The following is a 21996-nucleotide window of genomic DNA, read 5'->3' on the forward strand; positions in this document are numbered from 1 at the left end:
GATGTTCACTCTCTGCCGGATGACTGGGCGGTTGCTCGTGGTCGACGCCCGTGTTTCTGGCCTCGACTTTCTTCCACCGCCCTCCCGGAGCGAATCCTCGAAGGGAAATGCAGAGTTGCAGGTAGATTCGAATCGGCACTCATCGCCACTGTTAGATCTGTGATTCTGAGAGTATGATGTTTTACAATAACCACACGGATGCTGTAACTTAACAATCAACAGGTATTTACTGGAGTAGGGTAGTCTCAAGACTGGGTTACAGAGGCATGCTCAAGGCTTATACACAGGTGTGGTCACTGCCGGTACTACAGTATACAGGAGCTGTAAAAGTAGTTCTCTCTTAAAGGTACATACACTACAGGTTAGATACAGAGTAAAGCACCCTCTACACTGTCCCATCAAACACTCCCAGGGCAGGTGCAGCACTGGTTCGATACAGAGTAAAGCTCCCTCTACATTGTCCCATCAAACACTCCCAGGGCAGGTGCAGCACGGGTTAGATACAGAGTAAAGCTCCCTCTACACTGTCCCATCAAACACTCCCAGGGCAGGTACAGCACGGGTTAGATAAAGAGTAAATCTCCCTCTACTGTCCCATCAAACACTCCCAGGGCAGGTACAGCACGGGTTAGATACAGAGTAAAGCTCCCTCTACACTATCCCATCAAACACTCCCAGGGCAGGTACAGCACGGGTTAGATAAAGAGTAAATCTCCCTCTACACTGCCCCATCAAACACTCCCAGGGCAGGTACAGCACGGGTTAGATACAGAGTAAAGCTCCCTCTACACTGTCCCATCAAACACTCCCAGGGCAGGTACAGCACGGGTTAGATACAGAGTAAAGCTCCCTCTACACTGCCCCATCAAACACTCCCAGGGCAGGTACAGCACGGGTTAGATACAGAGTAAAGCTCCCTCTACACTGCCCCATCAAACACTCCCAGGGCAGGTACAGCAGCAACACCTTGATGAGATTAAGAATTAACCAGACATCCAGCCCTTTCTTTCACAAATTCATTTTCTGGGTCCATGTAACTATATTTTTTATTTCCTGAAATACATTCATTTAATTGCAAGGAAAACAATCTGTTTGGTGTTTCCTGCCCTTTTTGCAATGGGCAGGGTGTTGCTGTATGAAGAGGAAGGGAGGAAAAATCAACCTTCAATAAATGTTCTGGTAACCTTTTGCCCTAGCGAATTCAGAAGGAATTTTGGACACAGTTGGTTGGAACTGAAGCAGTTTATTAAGGCAGAGAAACAGCAATACAGTCAGTACGGACCAGCACGCATGTGATGGCAGGTTTCCACTTTACCCAACATGTAACCAGGCCTGGTTGAGCCAGCTTCACTCAGCAATCAGCTTCATAGCAAAGACCTGCCGTGTTTTGTGCACAGTGATGTTTCGCAATGCCAGCAAGCAAGCTATCTTTACAGAGTTCTGCATCATTGAGTTGGTAACAATGCAGGTGGTTTTATCATAGTATGATGAGAAAGGAGGTCACAGGAGAAATGGGAGTGGTGATCAGTGAGCCAGAGAGAGAGAGACAGAGAGAGCAAGAGAGAGAGAGAGCGAGAGAGAGCGAGCAAGAGAAATATAGAGACAGAAAAAGAAATAGAGATAGAGAGGCAGAGAGAGACAGACAGACAGAGATAGAGAGACAGAGAGAGAGCGTGAGAGAGATAGGGAAAGAAAGAGCGACAGAGAGACACAGAGAGATAAAGAGACAGAGAGAGACAGATTCACAGAGAGCAAGAGATAAAGTCAGAGAGAGAGCAAGAGAAATGGACAGAGAGCAAGAGAGGGAGAGGGAGACAGAGAGAGACAGAGAGAGAGAGGCAAAGAGAGAACGAGAGAGAGACAGAGAGAGAAGAGAGAGAGAGTGAGAGAGATAGAGACACAGCGAGAGACAGAGAGAGGAACAGACAGAGACACAAAGAGAGAGCGAGAGACAGAGAGAGCAAAGGAGCGAGACAGCCAGCCAGACAGAGCTAGAGAAAGCAAGAGAGCGAGAGGGACAGACAGAGACATAGAGAGAGAGCAAGAGACAAAGACACAGAAACAGAGACACTGAGAGCCAGACAGAGAGAGAGACACACACAGATAATCTGTATTTAGTGGTGTTGGTTGATGTTTAAACATTGGCCAGGACACCGGGGAGAACTGCCCTGCTCTGCTTCGAAATAGTGGCCGCGGGATCTTTTTTGGCCACCTGAGAGGGCAGACGGGGCTTCGGTTTAACATTGCATCCAAGAGACAGCACCTCTGACAGTGCAGCGCTCCCTCAGTCCTGTCGGCCGAGATTAGGTGCCCAAGTCCCTGGAGTGGGACCTGAACCCACAACCTTCTGACTCGGAGGCGAGAGCAGAACCCAGCTGAGCTGCAGCTGACAGAAGCCGCACCCGTCCTTGTGTGACAGTTAAAGCAGCAACTTTAGCTGATCGCTCCCCTTCCCCCGCCCCAAGGGAACGGAGACCAATCGTGGAGTCCCACCTCAGCTGGGATCGCGGATCGCAGGGAGGAAAAAGTGGGACCTTCCTGGTCAACATGGCTCAAACCCGTATTCAGCAATGGCGTTACCTGCTTTAAGTAGCTTTTTTCTAAAACTGGCTTCCACAGTTCATTTTAGAAGGCGTGATCGAATTACAAAAAGCTGGCCTCTGATTGGACATAACAAGCACTGAGAGTTATTTTATTGTCCAACCTATCCGAGGGGTGCGAAGATTGACACTGTTACGACACCTGATGTAAACAAGCCACATCCTACCAGATAACTTGCTTACAGCATTATGTTCCACAAGGTGGCTTCAATAAACCTAACTATTAACCCTTTCCGAACTCTAGCGTTCTACAATACTACAGTTCCCCAACTTTCAAAAGATTGAATCAGGAACACAATAGTCGACAATTGAGTTAAATGCTAATTCCTCCTTATTTTTGACTTTCTGTTGGTCACATAAGACACTCCCAGCAGCAGTTAGATACAGCACGGATTAGATACAGAGTAAAGCTCCCTCTACACTGTCCCATCAATCACTCCCAGACCAGGTACAGCACGGGTTAGATACAGAGTAAAGCTCCCTCTGCACTGTCCCATCAAACACGCCCAGGGCAGGTACAGCACAGGTTAGATACAGAATAAAGCTCCTTTTACACTGTCCCATCAAACACTCCCAGGGCAGGTACAGCACAGGTAAGATACAGAGTAAAGCTCCCTCTACACTGCCCATCAAACACTCCCAGGGCAGGTACAGCACGGGTTAGATACGGAATAAAGCTCCATCTACACTGTCCCATCAAACACTCCCAGGGCAGGTACCGCACGGGTTAGATACGGAATAAAGCTCCATCTACACTGTCCCATCAAACACTCCCAGGACAGGTACAGCACAGGTTAGATACAGAGTAAAGCTTCCTCTACACTGTCCCTACAGTATGCTTGAGCCCAAACCTCAGATCATCGCCATCTAGTGCACCAGTGGGATATATTTGCATATACCATGCTGTGGTCTTTGAGATTGGCAATTTAATGCAAATTAGGGCCTTTTTTCTGCTGTCGGCCCATGCTTACTAGGAGCCTGAGACTAATAAAACTCTCTCCACCAATCAGCAGACCGTCACCCTGCCTGTCTGGGATGGATTTAGAGCCCAGGTCTGAGGCCTCTGCTCCAATCCATAGCCTGACAGATTTCAAAAGTTTCAGATCCATTGATAGATCTCCAATCTGCTGATTGACATCAGATACAGGGATATCTGGTGACATGGGGCAAATGGTGTTTCTCTTGCAGAAACTTCCCATTTAGGGCAGACACCAGGATGTATTACTTGCCTATTTCCACCTACACATCTCCCCCCTCCCCTTTTGCCTCCACTCAAAGCCAACACCGCTGAAACCCTCATTCACACTTTCCTCACCTCCAGGTTCTTCACGCTAGCCTCCCGAGCTCCTCCCTATATAACTCCGCCACCCACATCACATCCTGCAGACATCCTTGCTTCCTCTATCCCTCCTGTCCTTGCAAATCTCCGATGGCTTCCCGTCCCCTCCACCCCCAAACGTCACAAATTCAAAATCCTTTTTCACCCACAAACCCATCATAGTCCCACCTTCCCTAAATCTGTAACCCCCTCCAGCCTTACTTGCAAGCATCTATCCTCCACACTTCCAACTCTGGCCCATTTTGTTTCCCTCCCTCCTTCCGGCCCATCTTGAGTCACAGAGTCATCAGCCACTTTGGTTCAACGCCCTGCAACACTCCACCAAAATCTTCCACCTTGCAACTTCTATCTATTCCTTGAAAAGCCTCGGCCACACCTTGAACCCCCTCCCCTAACTCTTCTCCCGCCACTGCTTGCTTGTCAGTTGTCAATTCCGCAGAGCGCTTTCCAACATCTTATTACATTACAGATGCTATATAGCAACAACAACAACTTGTATTTATATAGTGTCTTTAACATAGTAAAAACATCCCAAGGTGCTTCACAGGAGTGTTATCAGACAAAATTTGACACCGAGGTCACATAAGGAGATATTAGGACAGGCGGCCTAAAGCTTGGTCAAAGGGAGAGGTTTTAAGGAGCATTCTAAAGGAGGGGAGAGAGGCGGAGAGGTTTAGGGAGGGAATTTCAGAGCTTAGGGCCTAGGCAGCAGAAGGCACAGCCGCTAATGGTGGGGGCGTTGGAAATCGAGGATGAGCAAGCGGGCAGAATTAGAGGAGCGAGGATATCTCTGTGGGGGGGGGCGCTGTAGGGCTGGAGGAGGTTACAGAGGTAGGGAGGGGCGAGGCCATGGGGAGGATTTGAAAACAAGGACGAGAATTTTAAAATCGAGGTGTTGCTTAACCGGGAGCCAGTGTAGGTCAGCGAGCACAGGGGGTGATGAGTGAACGGGACTTGGTGCGAGTTGGGACACGGGCAGCAGTGCTTTTGTTTACACGAGTGGATGATCAACAGGAAGCAGTGGTTGCTAAGATGCGTTGGTGAGGTCAGGTCACTGAAGCTGTACTGTGAAGTCAGTAGGGTTGGCATTCGGGAAAGAACGAAGGAACTTGCATTTATATAGCACCTTTCATTTCCTCAGGATGCCCCGAAGCACTTTACAATCAATGAAGTACTTTTTGAAGTGTAGTCACTGTTGTAAGGTAGGCAATGCAGCAGCCAATCTGTGCTCAGCAAGCTCCCACAAACAGCAATAAGATAATGACCAGATAAATTTTTTTTAGCGATGTTGGTTGAGGGATCAATATTGGCCAGGACACTGGGGTGAACTCCCCTGCTCTTCTTCGAAATAGTGGCCTTGGGATCTTTTACGTCTATCTGAGCGAGCAGAGGGGGCTTCAGTTTAACGTCTCATCCGAAAGACGGCGCCTCTGACAGTGCAGCACTCCCTCAGCAATGCACTGGGAGTGTCAGCCTAGAATTTGTGCTCAAGTCTCTGGAATCTGGGCTCGAACCGACATCCTTCTGCCTCAGGCGAGAGTGCTACCCACTGAGCCATGGCTGATGGATGGTGTCCAAGAGGCCAGAGGACCTTCTTCATCTGAACCTAGCTATTGTGAAATGTTTATCACTGGGTCAACAGACCAACTCATCCCCTGCTCAAAAACTCCACAAGAAGATAATCAGAAATATTGACTTTATAATCATATCCCATTATCCAAAATTTTGCTAGACAATCTTTACTCCATGGACTGTCATCCCTCTGCCCCCCCCCCCTCTCCCTCTTTTCAGATGTCATCATAAATACAAATGGAAAAGCTTCAGGACTTCTGCCTCCACCGTTTCCAGGTTAAGCAGAGGAAAAAGGAAAGGATAGAGTTTCTCCACAAAGCGATCGTAGAAGGTGTAGAGATGGGACATGTCACCACCATCGTAAAATGAGAGCTGGCCCCTCTCGTAGTCCAGGTAGACCCCAATCCTCTCGGGCTTGGCGTCCGCGCAGCAACACAAAGAGCCCGAGCTGCCGTGGGACCGGTGCACCTTCCCGTTCCACAGCCTCACCGTCCAAAAGCCGTTGGCGGGCGTCAGCGGGACGTCATCGCCCCTGTTGACCGTCTCCTTGGCCGCGCCAACGATCCAGCCGGACATGTTCTCCACGTCCACCTCCCAGTAGTGCCTCCCGGAGGTGAATCCTTCCGTCGTCAGCACCGAGAGGCAGAAGGTGAATCTTTTGGGGCCCTCCGGCAGCTGCTTGTACTTGGTGCGACGCTTGACCATGGTGTGGTCCTTGGACAGGATGAGGCAGGGGTTTGCTGTCTCCGAGTCAAAGGTCAAAGGGGCTGGAGCTGGAAAACAGACATCGAGCAGTCAAGTCATTCGCTGTAGTGTGAGAGTTCAAATGTCAGAGGACAAGGAGAATAGGCAGGAGAATCAAGTGGGACTTTTTCCACCCTAAAGGTAATGGAGTTGTGGAATGAGTTAAAAAGAAAGACTTGCATTGATACAGAACTTTTCACAATTGAACAAGCCACCGGAGTTCACAATGAAGTACTTTTTGACGTGTAGTCACTTTTGTAATGTAGGAAACGCGGCAGCCAATTTGCCGGCAGCAAGGTCCCACAAACAACAAAGTGATAATGACCAGATCACCTGTTTTTAGTGATTACGATAGAGGGATCAATGTTGGCCAGGACGACCAGAACTCTCTTGCTGTTACTTGAAGTAGTGCCTGAGAGAGCAGGCGGGGGGCCTCAGTTTAACGTCTCATCCGAAAGGCGGCACCTCCGACAGCGCAGCGCTCCTCAGTACTGCACTGGGGGTGTCAGCCTGGATTATGTGCTCAAGTCCCTGGAGCGGGACTCGAACCCACGACCTTCTGACTCAGAGGCGACGGTGCTACCCACTGAGTCACGGCTGACACCTACCGGGGAGGTTCCATGCGGAAGGCAATTAACGTGGGTTCAAGAGGCAGCTGCATGTGTTTCTAGGAGGCAAAAGGATTGTGGGATACAGTGGGAAGGTGGGTGGGTAGGTAGGGTCGATGTCATGGAAAGAAATGGGCTTGTTGAATATCTAAAATCTCTTTGGGAGGTCTCAATGGCCATATTTGAGTTCCACATGACTTGAGCTAACCCCACAGACTAGTTGCTTACAACATTCGGTAATAAATAGAAAACTGCCTGCGTGACGATGCTACCGATAGCTGTTTGCCTCAGCCTCTCTTTATAGACTTCATCTGGGAATAAAGCTGAGTGGCGGTGTTTAAACCTGCAGCTGTTTGACTCGAGCTCAGTTTTGACACAGTTCAGTTGGGCACGCTGTGTTAGCTGGGCCGCCGGCCTAGTTATCAGTTTGTAATTCCATGACAGAAAGGAGTGGGGGTTGGGGCGTTTACCTGGGATGATGATGCTCAGCATCTGTTTCCAAGCTGCGTACTGCAGAGGTCCATTGAACTCCCCCACAATCAGGTCGGGCGGCTGCAGGATTGGCTCGTTGTGCAAGTCACTTCTGAAAAGTCAGGAGCCTGATTAGCAAATGCACACAGGGGCATCTCCTTCCAACCGCTTCGCTGGCATCATGTGCGAAGGTGTAAGTATGGAAGCGAGCGTGTGTAAGCAGGTGAACACACGTGTGTGTTTGGGTGTATGCGTGTGGGTATGTGAGTGCGGATGTGAGAGTTTGACGGTGTGTGGAGTATGGGTGTAAGTGCCAGTGTTTTGAGTGTGAGTGCATGTGGAAGTGAGTGTGTGTGAGTATGAATTACATGGGATTACACAGGATATACAGCACAGAAACAGGCCATTCGGCCCAACCAGTCCATGCCGGCGTTTATGCTCCATTTGAGCCTCCTCCCGTCTTTCCTCATCTAAATCGATCAGCATAACCCTCTATTCCCTTCTCCCTCATACGATTGTCCAGCCTCCCCTTGAATGCATCTATTCTATTCGCTTCAACCACTCCCTGAAGTAGCAAGTTCCACATTCTCACCACTCTTTGGGTAAAGACGTTTCTTCTGAATGCCCTATTGGATTTCTTGGTGACTATCTTATATCGATGGCCTCTAGTTATCTCTTCCCCACAAGTGGAAACATTCTCTGTATCCACTCTATCAAAACCTTTCATAATTTTAAAGACCTCTATTAGGTCACCCCTCAGCCTTTTTTCAAGAGAAAAGCGACCCAGCCTGTTCATCCTTTCCTGATATGTATACCCTCGCATTTCTGGTATCATCCTTGTAAATCTTCCCTGCACTCTCTCCAATGCCTCTATATTCTTTTTATAATAAGTCAACCAGAACTGTACGCAGTATTCCAAGTGTGGTCTAACCAAGGTTCGATACAGGTTTAGCATAACTTCCCTACTTGTCAATTCTATCCCTCTAGAAATAAACCCTAGTGCTTGGTTTGCTCTTTTTATGGCCTTGCTAACCTGTGGCGCAACTTTTAGTGATTTATGTATTTGTACTCCGAGATCTCTTTGTTCCTCGACCCCACCCAGGCTCGCACCCGCCAAGTGATAAGTGACCTCCCTATTCTTCCTACCAAAATGTAATACCTCACATTTATCTTTGTTGCACTTCATTTGCCAATTATATGTCCATTCTGCAAGTTTATTAATGTCCTCCTGTAATTTGTTGCAGTCCTCCTCAGTATGGACTATCACCCCCAATTTGGTGTCAACTGCAAATTTAGAAATTGTGTTTTGATTCCTAAGTCTAAATCGTTAATGTAAATTGTGAACAGCAGTGGTCCCAGCACTGATCCTTGTGGAACACCACAACCCACCTTCTGCCACTGCGAATAGCTACCCTTTACTCCCGCTCTCTGCTTTCTGTCCTGAAGCCAGCTAGCTATCCATTCACAGAATCACAGAAACCCCACACTGCAGATAGAGGCCATTTCGGCCCATCGAGCCTGCACCGACACATATCCCACCCGATCCCCGTAACCCCCTACACCAACACATATCCCACCCTATCCCCGTAACCCCACATATTTAATCCCCCTAACACTAAGGGTCAATTTATCATAGCCAATCAACCTAACCCGCACATCTTTGGACTGTGGGAGGAAACCGGAGCACCTGGAGGAAACCCACGCAAACACGGGGAGAATGTGCAAACTCCACACAGACAGTCGCCCGAGGCCGGATTCGAACCCGGGTCCCTGGCGCTGTGAGGCAACAGTGCTAACCGCTATGCCACTGTGCTGTTCTGCTACTTGTCCCCTGACTCCGCATTCTCTGACCTTGTTCATCAGTCTATTCTGGGGTACCTTATCGAAGGCCTTTTGAAAATCTAGATAAGTTACATCTACTGCATTACCATTGTCTACTCTCTCTGAATGTCTGAGTTTGTGTGTGTGTTTGTACATGTATGAGAGGTAACATGTGAATAAATGTGTTTATGTGTGTGAGTGTGCGTGTATGAAGGCGCGTGAGAGTATAGGCATGAGTGTCAGTGTGTTTATAAATGTCCGAGTCTGTGAGTGTGTTTATGTATGTATGAGTATGTCTGTGAGTTTACAAATCTGTGTCTGTGTCTGTGCCTGTGTGTGAGTTTATGGGGTAATTTTAACCGTGGGATCGGGTGGATCGCCGGCTTTACATCCCGCCCAATATTACCCTCCATTGACTTCAATGGGGAGTAAAATCAGGTGGGGTATAAAACCGGCATTGCCCCAGTCATGTGGGTTTCTGGGTGGGTGGGTTAGGGTAAAATTGCCCCCTATGTGTATGTGTGGGGGATGGATGCGCAGAAGACTGTGGCTCCTGTAGAGGCTGCATTGGTAACAAGAACTTCCCAATGTCATGTGAAAAGGTATGCGTTACGTGTTCACGCTATTGTTACAACGAGGATTGGAATGAGCATCCACCAACATGTGAACTAATATCACACAGCGCAATTCAACCTGTTTGTATTCACATCCTGAAAGCACTCCTTACTGGCCTTCTCATTTTCTCCCCTCCTGTTCCGTGGCCTTGGTTCATTCCTGGGATAAGATTCCAGGACACTTGAGCCCCCCGCCCACCTCCCACTCCTCGCTCTCCCAGAGCAGAGGCTGCGGACCTGAGCGGGACCCGAGCCGGGAGCGAGAGAGAGATACAACAGGGTGTAAAGAAGTAAATAGTAATCGAAGTGTGATGTCACCAGAAAGCAGGTAAATGATTGGTTGGTGAGTATGTCTCTATTTCTCGCTTTTTTCCAAACTTGGGCATCTAAATTTAAGTGCCTTGGTGTAGATTAAAAGATATACGTGTTCTAAATGTTAAAACTAATTAATTAATTAATTGTGATGGAAGACCAGGCAAAGTGTTGTTGTTGTTGCATGTGGGAGCTGGTGGACACCTTTGAGGTCCAAGATGATCACATCGGCAGCAAATGTTGGCTGCTCGAGGAACTTCAGCTCAGAGTTGATGAGCTGGAGTCCGAGCTTTGGACACTGCAACACATTAGGGAGGGGGAGCGTTACCTGGACACTAAGTTCCAGGAGGCAGTCACACCCACTAGAGATATTACTTCCAATTTGGCTCATGGTCAGGGACAGGAGGTTGTGACCACAAGCGAGGCAGGTATTGGGATCCAGGAGGTAGTGATGGAGGAGCCTCAGCCCTTGGCCTTGTCCAACGAGATTCTTGCTAACTGTGTGGACGAGGACAGGGACTGCAGGGGGATGAGCAATCTGACCACAGCACCATGGTACAGGGAGCCATTCAAGTGGCGGGAGTAAAAAGAAATGTTGTAGTGATAGGGGACAGTATAGCTGGGGGATAAATACTGTTCTCTGCAGACGAAAGTGTGAGTCCCGAAGGCTGTGTTGCCTGCCCGATGCCAGGGTTAAGGACATCTCCTCTAGGCTGGAGAGGAACTTGGAGTAGGAGGGGGAAGATATAGTTCTTATGGTCACGTAGGTACCAATTACATAGGTAGGACAAAGAAAGAGGTTCTGCTAAGAGAGTATGAGCAGCTAGGGGCTAAATTAAAAAGCAGAACCACAAAGGCAATAATCTCTGGATCATTACCTGAGCCATGAGCGAATTTGCATAGGGTAAATAAGATCAGTGAAATGAACGCGTGGCTCAAAGACTGGTGTGGGAGAAATGGGCTTTGAATTGTGGAACACTGGCACCAGTACTGGGATAAGAGGGAACTGAATATTCCAGGGTATTTGACAATTCGGAAGGATAGACAGAAAGGAAAGGGAGGTGGGGTGGCTTTGTTGGCAAAGGATGGGATCAGTGCAGGGGTGAGAAGTGATATTGGCTCAGAAGATCAAGATGTAGAATCGGTTTGGGTGGAGATAAAAAATAATAAGGGGAAAAAGTCTCTGGTGTAGTCTACAGGCCCCGAACAGTAGCAATACTATTGGACAGAGTATAAATCAACAAATAATAGCCTGTAAAAAAGGTAATCATGGGTGATTTTAATCTCCATATTGATTGGACAAATCAAATTGGCCATGGTAGCCTTGAGGAGGAGTTCATAGAGTGTATCCAGGATGGTTTCCTAGAACAGTATGTAATGGAACCAACCAGGGAGCAGGCTATCTTGGATCTGCTACTGTGTAATGAGACAGAATTAATAAATGATCTCATAGTAAAGGATCCTCTAGGAAAGAGTGATCATAGCATGGTTGAATTTCAAATTCAGTTGGAGGGTGAAAAAGTTGTATCAAACCAGTGTCCTGATCTTAAACAAGGACAATTACAATGGCATGAGGGCAGAACTGGCTAAAGTGGACTGGAAAAATAAATTAAAGGGTAAGACAGTTGAAATGCAGTGGCGGACCTTTAAGGAGATATTTCATAACTCTCAACAAAAATATATTCCCGTGAGAAAGAAAGATTTTGAGAGAAGGGAGCACCATCTGTAGCTAAATAAGGAAGTAAAGGATGGTATCAAATTGAAAATGAAGGCAGACAATGTTACCAAGATTGGTGGGAGGCCAGAGGATTGGGAAATTTTTAAAAACCAGCAAAGGATGACTAAAAAAATAATAGAGAGAGGTGAATTATGAGAGTAAACTGGCAAGAAATATTAAAACAGATAGTAAGAGCTTCTACAGGTATATAAAAAGAGAGTAGCTAAAGTAAACATTGGTCCCTTAGAGGATGAGAATGGGGAATTAATAATGGGGAACAGGGAAATGGCAGAGACTCTGAACAAATATTTTGTATCTGTCTGCACGGTAGAAGACACTAACAACATCCCAAAAATGAATAATCAAGGGGCCACAGGGAGGGGGGAACTAAAGACAATCACTATCACTAAGGAAAAAGTACTTGGTAAAATAATGGGACTAAAAGACGACAAATCCTCTGGACCAGATGGCCTGCATACCAGGGTCTTAAAAGAAGTGGCTGCAGAGATAGTGGATGCATTGGTTGCAATACATCAAAATTCCCTGGACTCTGGAGAGGTCCCAGCGGATTGGAAAACCGCAAATGTAACACCCCTGTTTAAGAAAGGAGGGAGACAGGAAGCAGGAAACTATGGACCAGTTAACCTAACATCTGTTGTTGGGAAAATGCTGGAGTCCTTCATTAAGGAAGCAGTAGCAGGGCATTTGGAAAATCATAATGCAATCAAGCCAAGTCAGCATGGTTTTATGAAAGGGAAATCATGTTTAACAAATTTGCTGGAGTTCTTTGAGGATGTAACAAGCAGGGTGGACAAAGGTGAGCCAGTGGATGTGGTGTATTTGGATTTCCAGAAGGCATTCGATAAGGTGCCACATAAAAGGTTAATGCATAAGATAAGAGCTCACGGAGTTGGGGGTAATATATTAGCATGGATAGAGAATTGGCTAACTAACAGAAAGCAGAGAATCAGGATAAATGGGCCATTTTCCGGTTGGCAAATGGTAACTAGTGGGGTGCCACAGGGATCGGTGCTCGGGCCTCAACTATTTACAATCTACATTAATGACTTGGATGAAGGGACCGAGTGTAATGTAGCCAAGTTTGCAGATGATACAAAGATGGGTGGGAAAGCAAGTTGTGCAGAGAACTCAAATAATCTGCAAAGGGATATAGGCAGGCTAAGTGAGTGGGCAAACATTAAGTTATCCACTTTGGCAGGAAAAATAAAAAAGCCAATTTTTATTTAAATGGAGAGAGATTACAAAATGCTACAATTCAGTGGGACCTGGGGATCATGTGCATGAAACACAAAAAGTTAGCATGTTGTTACAGCAAGTAATCAGGAAGGCAAATGGAATGGTGGTCTTTATTGCAAGGGGGTTGGAGTATAAAAGCAGGGAAGTCCTGCTACAACTACAGGGCTTTGGTGAGACCACATCTTGAGTACTGCATACAGTTTTGGTCTCCTTACTTAAGGAAGGATATACTTGCATTGCAGGCAGTTCAGAGACGATTCACACAGTTGATTCCTGAGATGAGGGGGTTGACTTATGAAGAAAGGTTTAGCAGGCTGGGCTTATACTCATTGGAATTTAGAAGAATGAGAGGTGATCTTATTGAAACATATAAGATTCTGAGGGGGCTCAACAAGGTAGATGCAGAGAGGATGTTTCCCCTCGTGGGGAAATCTAGAACTCGGGGGCACAGTTTCAGAATAAAGGGTCGCCCTTTTAGAACTGAGATGAGGAGGAATTTCTTCTCTCAGAGGGTCGTAAATCTGTGTAATTCTCTGCCCCAGAGAGCCGTGGAGGCTGGGTCATTAAATACATTTAAGGTGGAGATAGACAGATCTTTGCAAGATAAGAGTGTGAGGGGTTATGGGGAGCGGGCAGGGAAGTGGCTTTGAGCCCAAGATCAGCCATGATCTTATTGAAGGGCGGAGCAGGCTCGAGGGGCCAAGTGGCCGACTCCTGCTCCTATTTCTTATGTTCTTATGTACCTCAACTGTGCCCATTCTTCTTGTGTCAGCTCAGACAGTGTCAGCAATGTATTCAACTGTGGAGGGAATGGCAGCGGAGCCTAATCCTGTCCTCACTCAAGTATATACACACTCGCACACTCACCCACACTCGCACTTACACATACACTCACTTACAAACACACTCACAAACACACACTCACACGTACACTCAATTGCACATTCACACACATACACACTGAAACATGCACACACATACATACACTCACATACGAACGCAACACAATCACACATACAACAAATATTTATATACAGTAGCACCTTTAACGTAATGAAACTTATCCAAAAAAAACAAAGTTTGACACCGAGCCATATGAGCAGATGTTAGGGCAGTGGACCAATAAATAAATAAGAAAAAAGCTTGGTCGAAGAAGCAGGTTTTAAGGAGCGTCTTAAAGGAGGAAAGAGAGGAAGCGAGGCGGAGAGGTTTAGGGAGGGAATTCCAAAGCCAAGGACCGAGGCAGTTGAAGACACGACCACCAATGGTGGAGCGATTAAAATCAGGATTGTTCAAGAGGCCAGAATAGGTTGAGTGCAGAGGTCTAGGGGCATTATAGGACTGGAAGAGATAAAGATACACATTCACTCACACTTACATACACTAACACTGGCACACAAACATACACTCACACATGCACACACTCACACACACTCACACAGAGACACACACTCACACACAACATATAGTCACTCACACCTGGACACAATGACAGACACCCACCCACTTACATACATGCCCGCCCTCACACTCTCACAGACACACACCATGAGGCGACATTCAGGGTTAAAGACAATCTTGTGGTTTAACATGGACGGAAGCTGTTAAGAGTTAACTACCTTTGAAGGACACCCTTGATATCCTAAATAAATAAAAATAAAAACATAATGAATAAACCAAACGATTTTCTTTAAACAGCAGATAAGAAGACACTCAAACAAACAAACAGATATTCACAGCACAAAGGGTTGGGCCAGAAATTCACTCAGATCTCCATTGTTGGAAATTTGGCTCCTCAACGCGCTCAGCAAATTCAGCTGATTTTTACCTTCCTCGGGACAGTGGGACAGTGACCCGTGCACTCAGACCACCTGCATTTGCACAGCGAACCCGACCCGGCCTCCACAGGGGCGCACTGGCTACTGCGGAAGGGTGTGGGATTCTGACAGGTGCGTCGATAACACAACGCTATGAAACCATTCACAGGAACAGTTGGGGAAATCATGCGAGCACCCTTGGAAACAGACCCCTGATCTGTATCTCCAGCAGAGTAAGGGGAGAAACACTTTAAATTCACGCCCATAATGCCAGTATAAGGGACCTCGCTAAGCCCTGCCCAGCTCTCTGGGTATGATGATTTTGCAACATTCCCCTGGGAACCTTTCAACGGCACCTCACAAACCTGCGACCTCTACCTCCTGGAAGGGCAAGGGCAGCGGTCACATGGGAACAGCATCATCTCCAAGTTCCCCTCCAAGTCACACAACATTCCAATTTGGAAATTAATCGCTGTTCCTTCATCCTCGCTGGGACAAAATCCTGGAACTCTCTCCCTAACAACACTGTGGGATTACCCACTAACAGCATTGTGGGATTACCCCGAACAGCACTGTGTGATTACCCCCTAACAGCACTGTGGGATTACCCCTAACAGCACTGTGGGATTACCCCCTAACAGCACTGTGGGATTACCCCCTAACAGCACTGTGGGATTACCCCTAACAGCACTGTGGGATTACCCACTAACAGCACTGTGGGATTACCCCCTAACAGCACTGTGGGATTACCCCTAACAGCACTGTGGGATTACCCCTAACAGCACTGTGGGATTACCCCTAACAGCACTGTGGGATTACCCACTAACAGCACTGTGGGATTACCCCCTAACAGCACTGTGGGATTACCCCTAACAGCACTGTGGGATTACCCCCTAACAGCACTGTGGGATTACCCCCGAACAGCACTGTGGGATTACCCCCTAACAGCACTGTGGGATTACCCCTAACAGCACTGTGGGATTACCCCTAACAGCACTGTGGGATTACCCCTAACAGCACTGTGGGATTACCCCTAACAGCACTGTGGGATTACTCCTAACAGCACTGTGGGATTACCCCCTAACAGCACTGTGGGATTACCCCCTAACAGCACTGTGGGATTACCCCTAACAGCACTGTGGGATTACCCCTAACAGCACTGTGGGATTACCCCTAACAGCACTGTGGGATTACCCCTAACAGCACTGTGGGATTACCCCTAACAGCACTGTGGGATTACCCCCTAACAGCACTGTGGGATTACCCCCTAACAGCACTGTGGGATTACCCCTAACAGCACTGTGGGATTACCCCCTAATAGCACTGTGGGATTACCCCCTAACAGCACTGTGGGATTACCCCCTAACAGCACTGTGGGATTACCCCTAACAGCACTGTGGGATTACCCCCTAACAGCACTGTGGGATTACCCCTAACAGCACAGTCGGATTACCCCCTAACAGCACTGTGGGATTACCCTCTCACAGCACTGTGGGATTACCCCCTAACAGCACTGTGGGATTACCCCTAACAGCACTGTGGGATTACCCCCTAACAGCACTGTGGGATTACCCCTAACAGCACTGTGTGATTACCCCTAACAGCACTGTGGGATTACCCCCTAACACCACTGTGGGATTACCCCTAACAGCACTGTGGGATTACCCCCTAACAGCACTGTGGGATTACCCCTAACAGCACTGTGGGATTACCCTAGCAGCACTGTGGGATTACCCCCTAACAGCACTGTGGGATTACCCCTAACAGCACTGTGGATTACCCCTAACAGCACTGTGGGATTACCCCCTAACAGCACTGTGGGATTACCCTAACAGCACTGTGTGATTACCCCTAACAGCACTGTGGGATTACCCTAACAGCACTGTGTGATTACCCCTAACAGCACTGTGGGATTACCCCTAACAGCACTGTGGGATTACCCCTAACAGCACTGTGGGATTACCCCCTAACAGCACTGTGGGATTACCCCCTAACAGCACTGTGGGATTACCCTAGCAGCACTGTGGGATTACCCCCTAACAGCACTGTGGGATTACCCCTAACAGCACTGTGTGATTACCCCTAACAGCACTGTGGGATTACCCCTAACAGCACTGTGGGATTACCCCTAACAGCACTGTGGGATTACCCCTAACAGCACTGTGGGATTACCCCTAACAGCACTGTGGGATTACCCCTAACAGCACTGTGGGATTACCCCCTAACAGCACTGTGGGATTACCCCCTAACAACACTGTGGGATTACCCCTAACAGCACTGTGGGATTACCCCTAACAGCACTGTGGGATTACCCCCTAACAGCACTGTGGGATTACCCCTAACAGCACTGTGGGATTACCCCCTAACAGCACTGTGGGATTACCCCTAACAGCACTGTGGGATTACCCCTAACAGCACTGTGGGATTACCTCCTAACAGCACTGTGGGATTACCCCTAACAGCACTGTGGGATTACCCCCTAACAGCACTGTGGGATTACCCCTAACAGCACTGTGGGATTACCCCCTAACAGCACTGTGGGATTACCCCTAACAGCACTGTGGGATTACCCCTAACAGCACTGTGGGATTACCTCCTAACAGCACTGTGGGATTACCCCCTAACAGCACTGTGGGATTACCCCATAACAGCACTGTGGGATTACCCCTAACAGCACTGTGGGATTACCCCTAACAGCACTGTGGGATTACCCCTAACAGCACTGTGGATTAACCCCTAACAGCACTGTGGGATTACCCCTAACAGCACTGTGGGATTACCCCTAACAGCACTGTGGGATTACCCCTAACAGCACTGTGGGATTACCCCTAACAGCACTGTGGGATTACCCCCTAACAGCACTGTGGGATTACCCCTAACAGCACTGTGGGATTACCTCCTAACAGCACTGTGGGATTACCCCTAACAACACTGTGGGATTACCCCCTAACAGCACTGTGGGATTACCCCCTAACAGCACTGTGGGATTACCCCCTAACAGCACTGTGGGATTACCCCTAACAGCACTGTGGGATTACCCCTAACAGCACTGTGGGATTACCCCTAACAGCACTGTGGGATTACCTCCTAACAGCACTGTGGGATTACCCCCTAACAGCACTGTGGGATTACCCCCTAACAGCTCTGTGGGATTACCCCTAACAACACTGTGGGATTACCCCCTAACAGCACTGTGGGATTACCCCTAACAGCACTGTGGGATTACCCCCTAACAACACTGTGGGATTACCCCCTAACAGCACTGTGGGATTACCCCCTAACAGCACTGTGGGATTAACTCCTAACAGCACTGTGGGATTACCCCCTAACAGCACTGTGGGATTACCCCTAACAGCACTGTGGGATTACCCCTAACAGCACTGTGGGAATACCCCTAACAGCACTGTGGGATTACCCCTAACAGCACTGTGGGATTACCCCCTAACAGCACTGTGGGATTACCCCTAACAGCACTGTGGGATTACCCCCTAACAGCACTGTGGGATTACCCCCTAACAGCACTGTGGGATTACCCCCTAACAGCACTGTGGGATTACCCCTAACAGCACTGTGGGATTACCCCCTAACAGCACTGTGGGATTACCCCCTAACAGCACTGTGGGATTACCCCTAACAGCACTGTGGGATTACCCCTAACAACACTGTGGGATTACCCCTAACAGCACTGTGGGATTACCCCTAACAGCACTGTGGGATTACCCATAACAGCACTGTGGGATTACCCCCTAACAGCACTGTGGGATTACCCCTAACAGCACTGTGGGATTACCCCCTAACAGCACTGTGGGATTACCCATAACAGCACTGTGGGATTACCCCCTAACAGCACTGTGGGATTACCCCCTAACAGCACTGTGGGATTACCCCCTAACAGCACTGTGGGATTACCCCCTAACAGCACTGTGGGATTACCCCTAACAGCACTGTGGGATTACCCACTAACAGCACTGTGTGATTACCCCCTAACAGCACTGTGGGATTACCCACTAACAGCACTGTGGGATTACCCCCTAACAGCACTGTGGGATTACCCCCTAACAGCACTGTGGGATTACCCCCTAACAGCACTGTGGGATTACCTCTAACAGCACTGTGGGATTACCCCCTAACAGCACTGTGGGATTACCCCTAACAGCACTGTGGGATTACCCCCTAACAGCACTGTGGGATTACCCCCTAACAGCACTGTGGGATTACCCCCTAACAGCACTGTGGGATTACCCCCTAACAGCACTGTGGGTTTACCCCTAACAGCACTGTGGGATTACCCCCTAACAGCACTGTGGGATTACCCCTAACAGCACTGTGGGATTACCCCTAACAGCACTGTGGGATTACCCCCTAACAGCACTGTGGGATTACCCCTAACAGCACTGTGGGATTACCCCCTAACAGCACTGTGGGATTACCCCTAACAGCACTGTGGGATTACCCTAACAGCACTGTGGGATTCCCCTAACAGCACTGTGGGATTACCCCCTAACAGCACTGTGGGATTACCCCCTAACAGCACTGTGGGATTACCCCCTAACAGCACTGTGGGATTACCCCTAACAGCACTGTGGGATTACCCCCTAACAGCACTGTGGGATTACCCCTAACAGCACTGTGGGATTACCCCTAACAGCACTGTGGGATTACCCCCTAACAGCACTGTGGGATTACCTCCTAACAGCACTGTGGGATTACCCCCTAACAGCACTGTGGGATTACCCCTAACAGCACTGTGGGATTACCTCCTAACAGCACTGTGGGATTACCCCCTAACAGCACTGTGGGATTACCCCTAACAGCACTGTGGGATTACCCCTAACAGCACTGTGGGATTACCCCCTAACAGCACTGTGGGATTACCTCCTAACAGCACTGTGGATTACCCCCTAACAGCACTGTGGGATTACCCCCTAACAGCACTGTGGGATTACCCCCTAACAGCACTGTGGATTACCCCTAACAGCACTGTGGGATTACCCCCTAACAGCACTGTGGGATTACCCTTAACAGCACTGTGGGATTACCCCTAACAGCACTGTGGGATTACCCCTAACAGCACTGTGGGATTACCCCCTAACAGCACTGTGTGATTACCCCTAACAGCACTGTGTGATTACCCCCTAACAGCACTGTGGGATTACCCCTAACAGCACTGTGGGATTACCCCCTAACAGCACTGTGGGATTACCCCCTAACAGCACTGTGGGATTACCCCCTAACAGCACTGTGGGATTACCCCCTAACAGCACTATGAGATTACCCCTAACAGCACTGTGTGATTACCCCTAACAGCACTGTGGGATTACCCCTAACAGCACTGTGGGATTACCCCCTAACAGCACTATGAGATTACCCCTAACAGCACTGTGTGATTACCCCTAACAGCACTGTGGGATTACCCCCTAACAGCACTGTGGATTACCCCTAACAGCACTGTGGGATTACCCCCTAACAGCACTGTGTGATTACCCCCTAACAGCACTGTGGGATTACCCCCTAACAGCACTGTGGGATTACCCCTAACAGCACTGTGTGATTACCCCTAACAGCACTGTGGGATTACCCCTAACAGCACTGTGGGATTACCCCTAACAGCACTGTGGGATTACCCCTTAACAGCACTGTGGGATTACCCCTAACAGCACTGTGGATTACCCCCTAACAGCACTGTGGGATTACCCCTAACAGCACTGTGGGATTACCCCCTAACAGCACTGTGGGATTACCCCTAACAGCACTGTGGGATTACCCCCTAACAGCAATGTGGGATTACCCCCTAACAGCACTATGGGATTACCCCTAACAGCACTGTGGGATTACCCCTAACAGCACTGTGGGATTACCCCCTAACAGCACTGTGGGATTACCCCCTAACGTCACTGTGGGATTACCCCCTAACAGCACTGTGGGATTACCCCCTAACAGTACTGTGGGATTACCCTCTAACAGCACTGTGGGATTACCCCCTAACGTCACTGTGGGATTACCCCCTAACAGCACTGTGGGATTACCCCCTAACAGCACTGTGGATTACCCCCTAACAGCACTGTGGGATTACCCCTAACAGCACTGTGGGATTACCCCCTAACAGCACTGTGGGATTACCCCTAACAGCACTGTGGGATTACCCACTAACAGCACTGTGGGATTACCCCTAACAGCACTGTGGGATTACCCCTAACAGCACTGTGGGATTACCCCCTAACAGCACTGTGGGATTACCCCTAACAGCACTGTGGGATTACCCCTAACAGCACTGTGGGATTACCCACTAACAGCACTGTGGGATTACCCCCTAACAGCACTGTGGGATTACCCCCTAACAGCACTGTGGGATTACCCCTAACAGCACTGTGGGATTACCCCCTAACAACACTGTGGGATTACCCCTAACAGCACTGTGGGATTACCCCCTAACAGCACTGTGGGATTACCCCCTAACAGCACTGTGGGATTACCCCCTAACAGCACTGTGGGATTACCCCTAACAGCACTGTGGGATTACCCCTAACAGCACTGTGGGATTACCCACTAACAGCACTGTGGGATTACCCCCTAACAGCACTGTGGGATTACCCCCTAACAGCACTGTGGGATTACCCCCTAACAGCACTGTGGGATTACCCCCTAACAGCACTGTGGGATTACCCCCTAACAGCACTGTGGGATTACCCCCTAACAGCACTGTGGGATTACCCCTAACAGCACTGTGGGATTACCCCTAACAGCACTGTGGGATTACCCCCTAACAGCACTGTGGGATTACCCCCTAACAGCACTGTGGGATTACCCCTAACAGCACTGTGGGATTACCCCCTAACAGCACTGTGGGATTACCCCTAACAGCATGTGGATGACCCCTAACAGCACTGTGGATTACCCCCTAACAGCACTGTGGATTACCCTCTAACAGCACTGTGGGATTACCCTCTAACAGCACTGTGGGATTACCCCCCTAACAGCACTGTGGGATTACCCCCTAACAGCACTGTGGATTACCCCTAACAGCACTGTGGAATTACCCCTAACAGCACTGTGGGATTACCCCCTAACAGCACTGTGGGATTACCCCCTAACAGCACTGTGGGATTACCCCCTAACAGCACTGT

The 21996-nt window shown here is 48.7% G+C and overlaps 1 protein-coding gene across 1 annotated transcript in view; it reads right to left on the minus strand.

Moving 5' to 3' along the window:
- Nucleotides 1–208: 208 nt before the first annotated feature.
- The window catches only part of LOC147095799 (zinc-binding protein A33-like), a 198380-nt gene continuing 176592 nt past the window's right edge, over nt 209–21996 (minus strand). Inside the window, exons 4-6 of the mRNA XM_085974806.1 lie at nt 14675–14697; nt 7334–7446; nt 209–6284 (exon numbers count right to left, since the gene is read on the minus strand). Of these exons, the coding sequence (XP_085830932.1) occupies nt 5737–6284; nt 7334–7446; nt 14675–14697 (684 nt within the window). The 3' untranslated portion in view covers nt 209–5736. The remainder of the gene's footprint in view (nt 6285–7333; nt 7447–14674; nt 14698–21996) is intronic.

The sequence above is a fragment of the Somniosus microcephalus genome, unplaced genomic scaffold (assembly GCF_052327205.1).
Source record: "Somniosus microcephalus isolate GS21.2 unplaced genomic scaffold, FLI_Smic_1.0 unresolved_chr1, whole genome shotgun sequence".
Taxonomy (NCBI): Eukaryota; Metazoa; Chordata; class Chondrichthyes; order Squaliformes; family Somniosidae; genus Somniosus; species Somniosus microcephalus.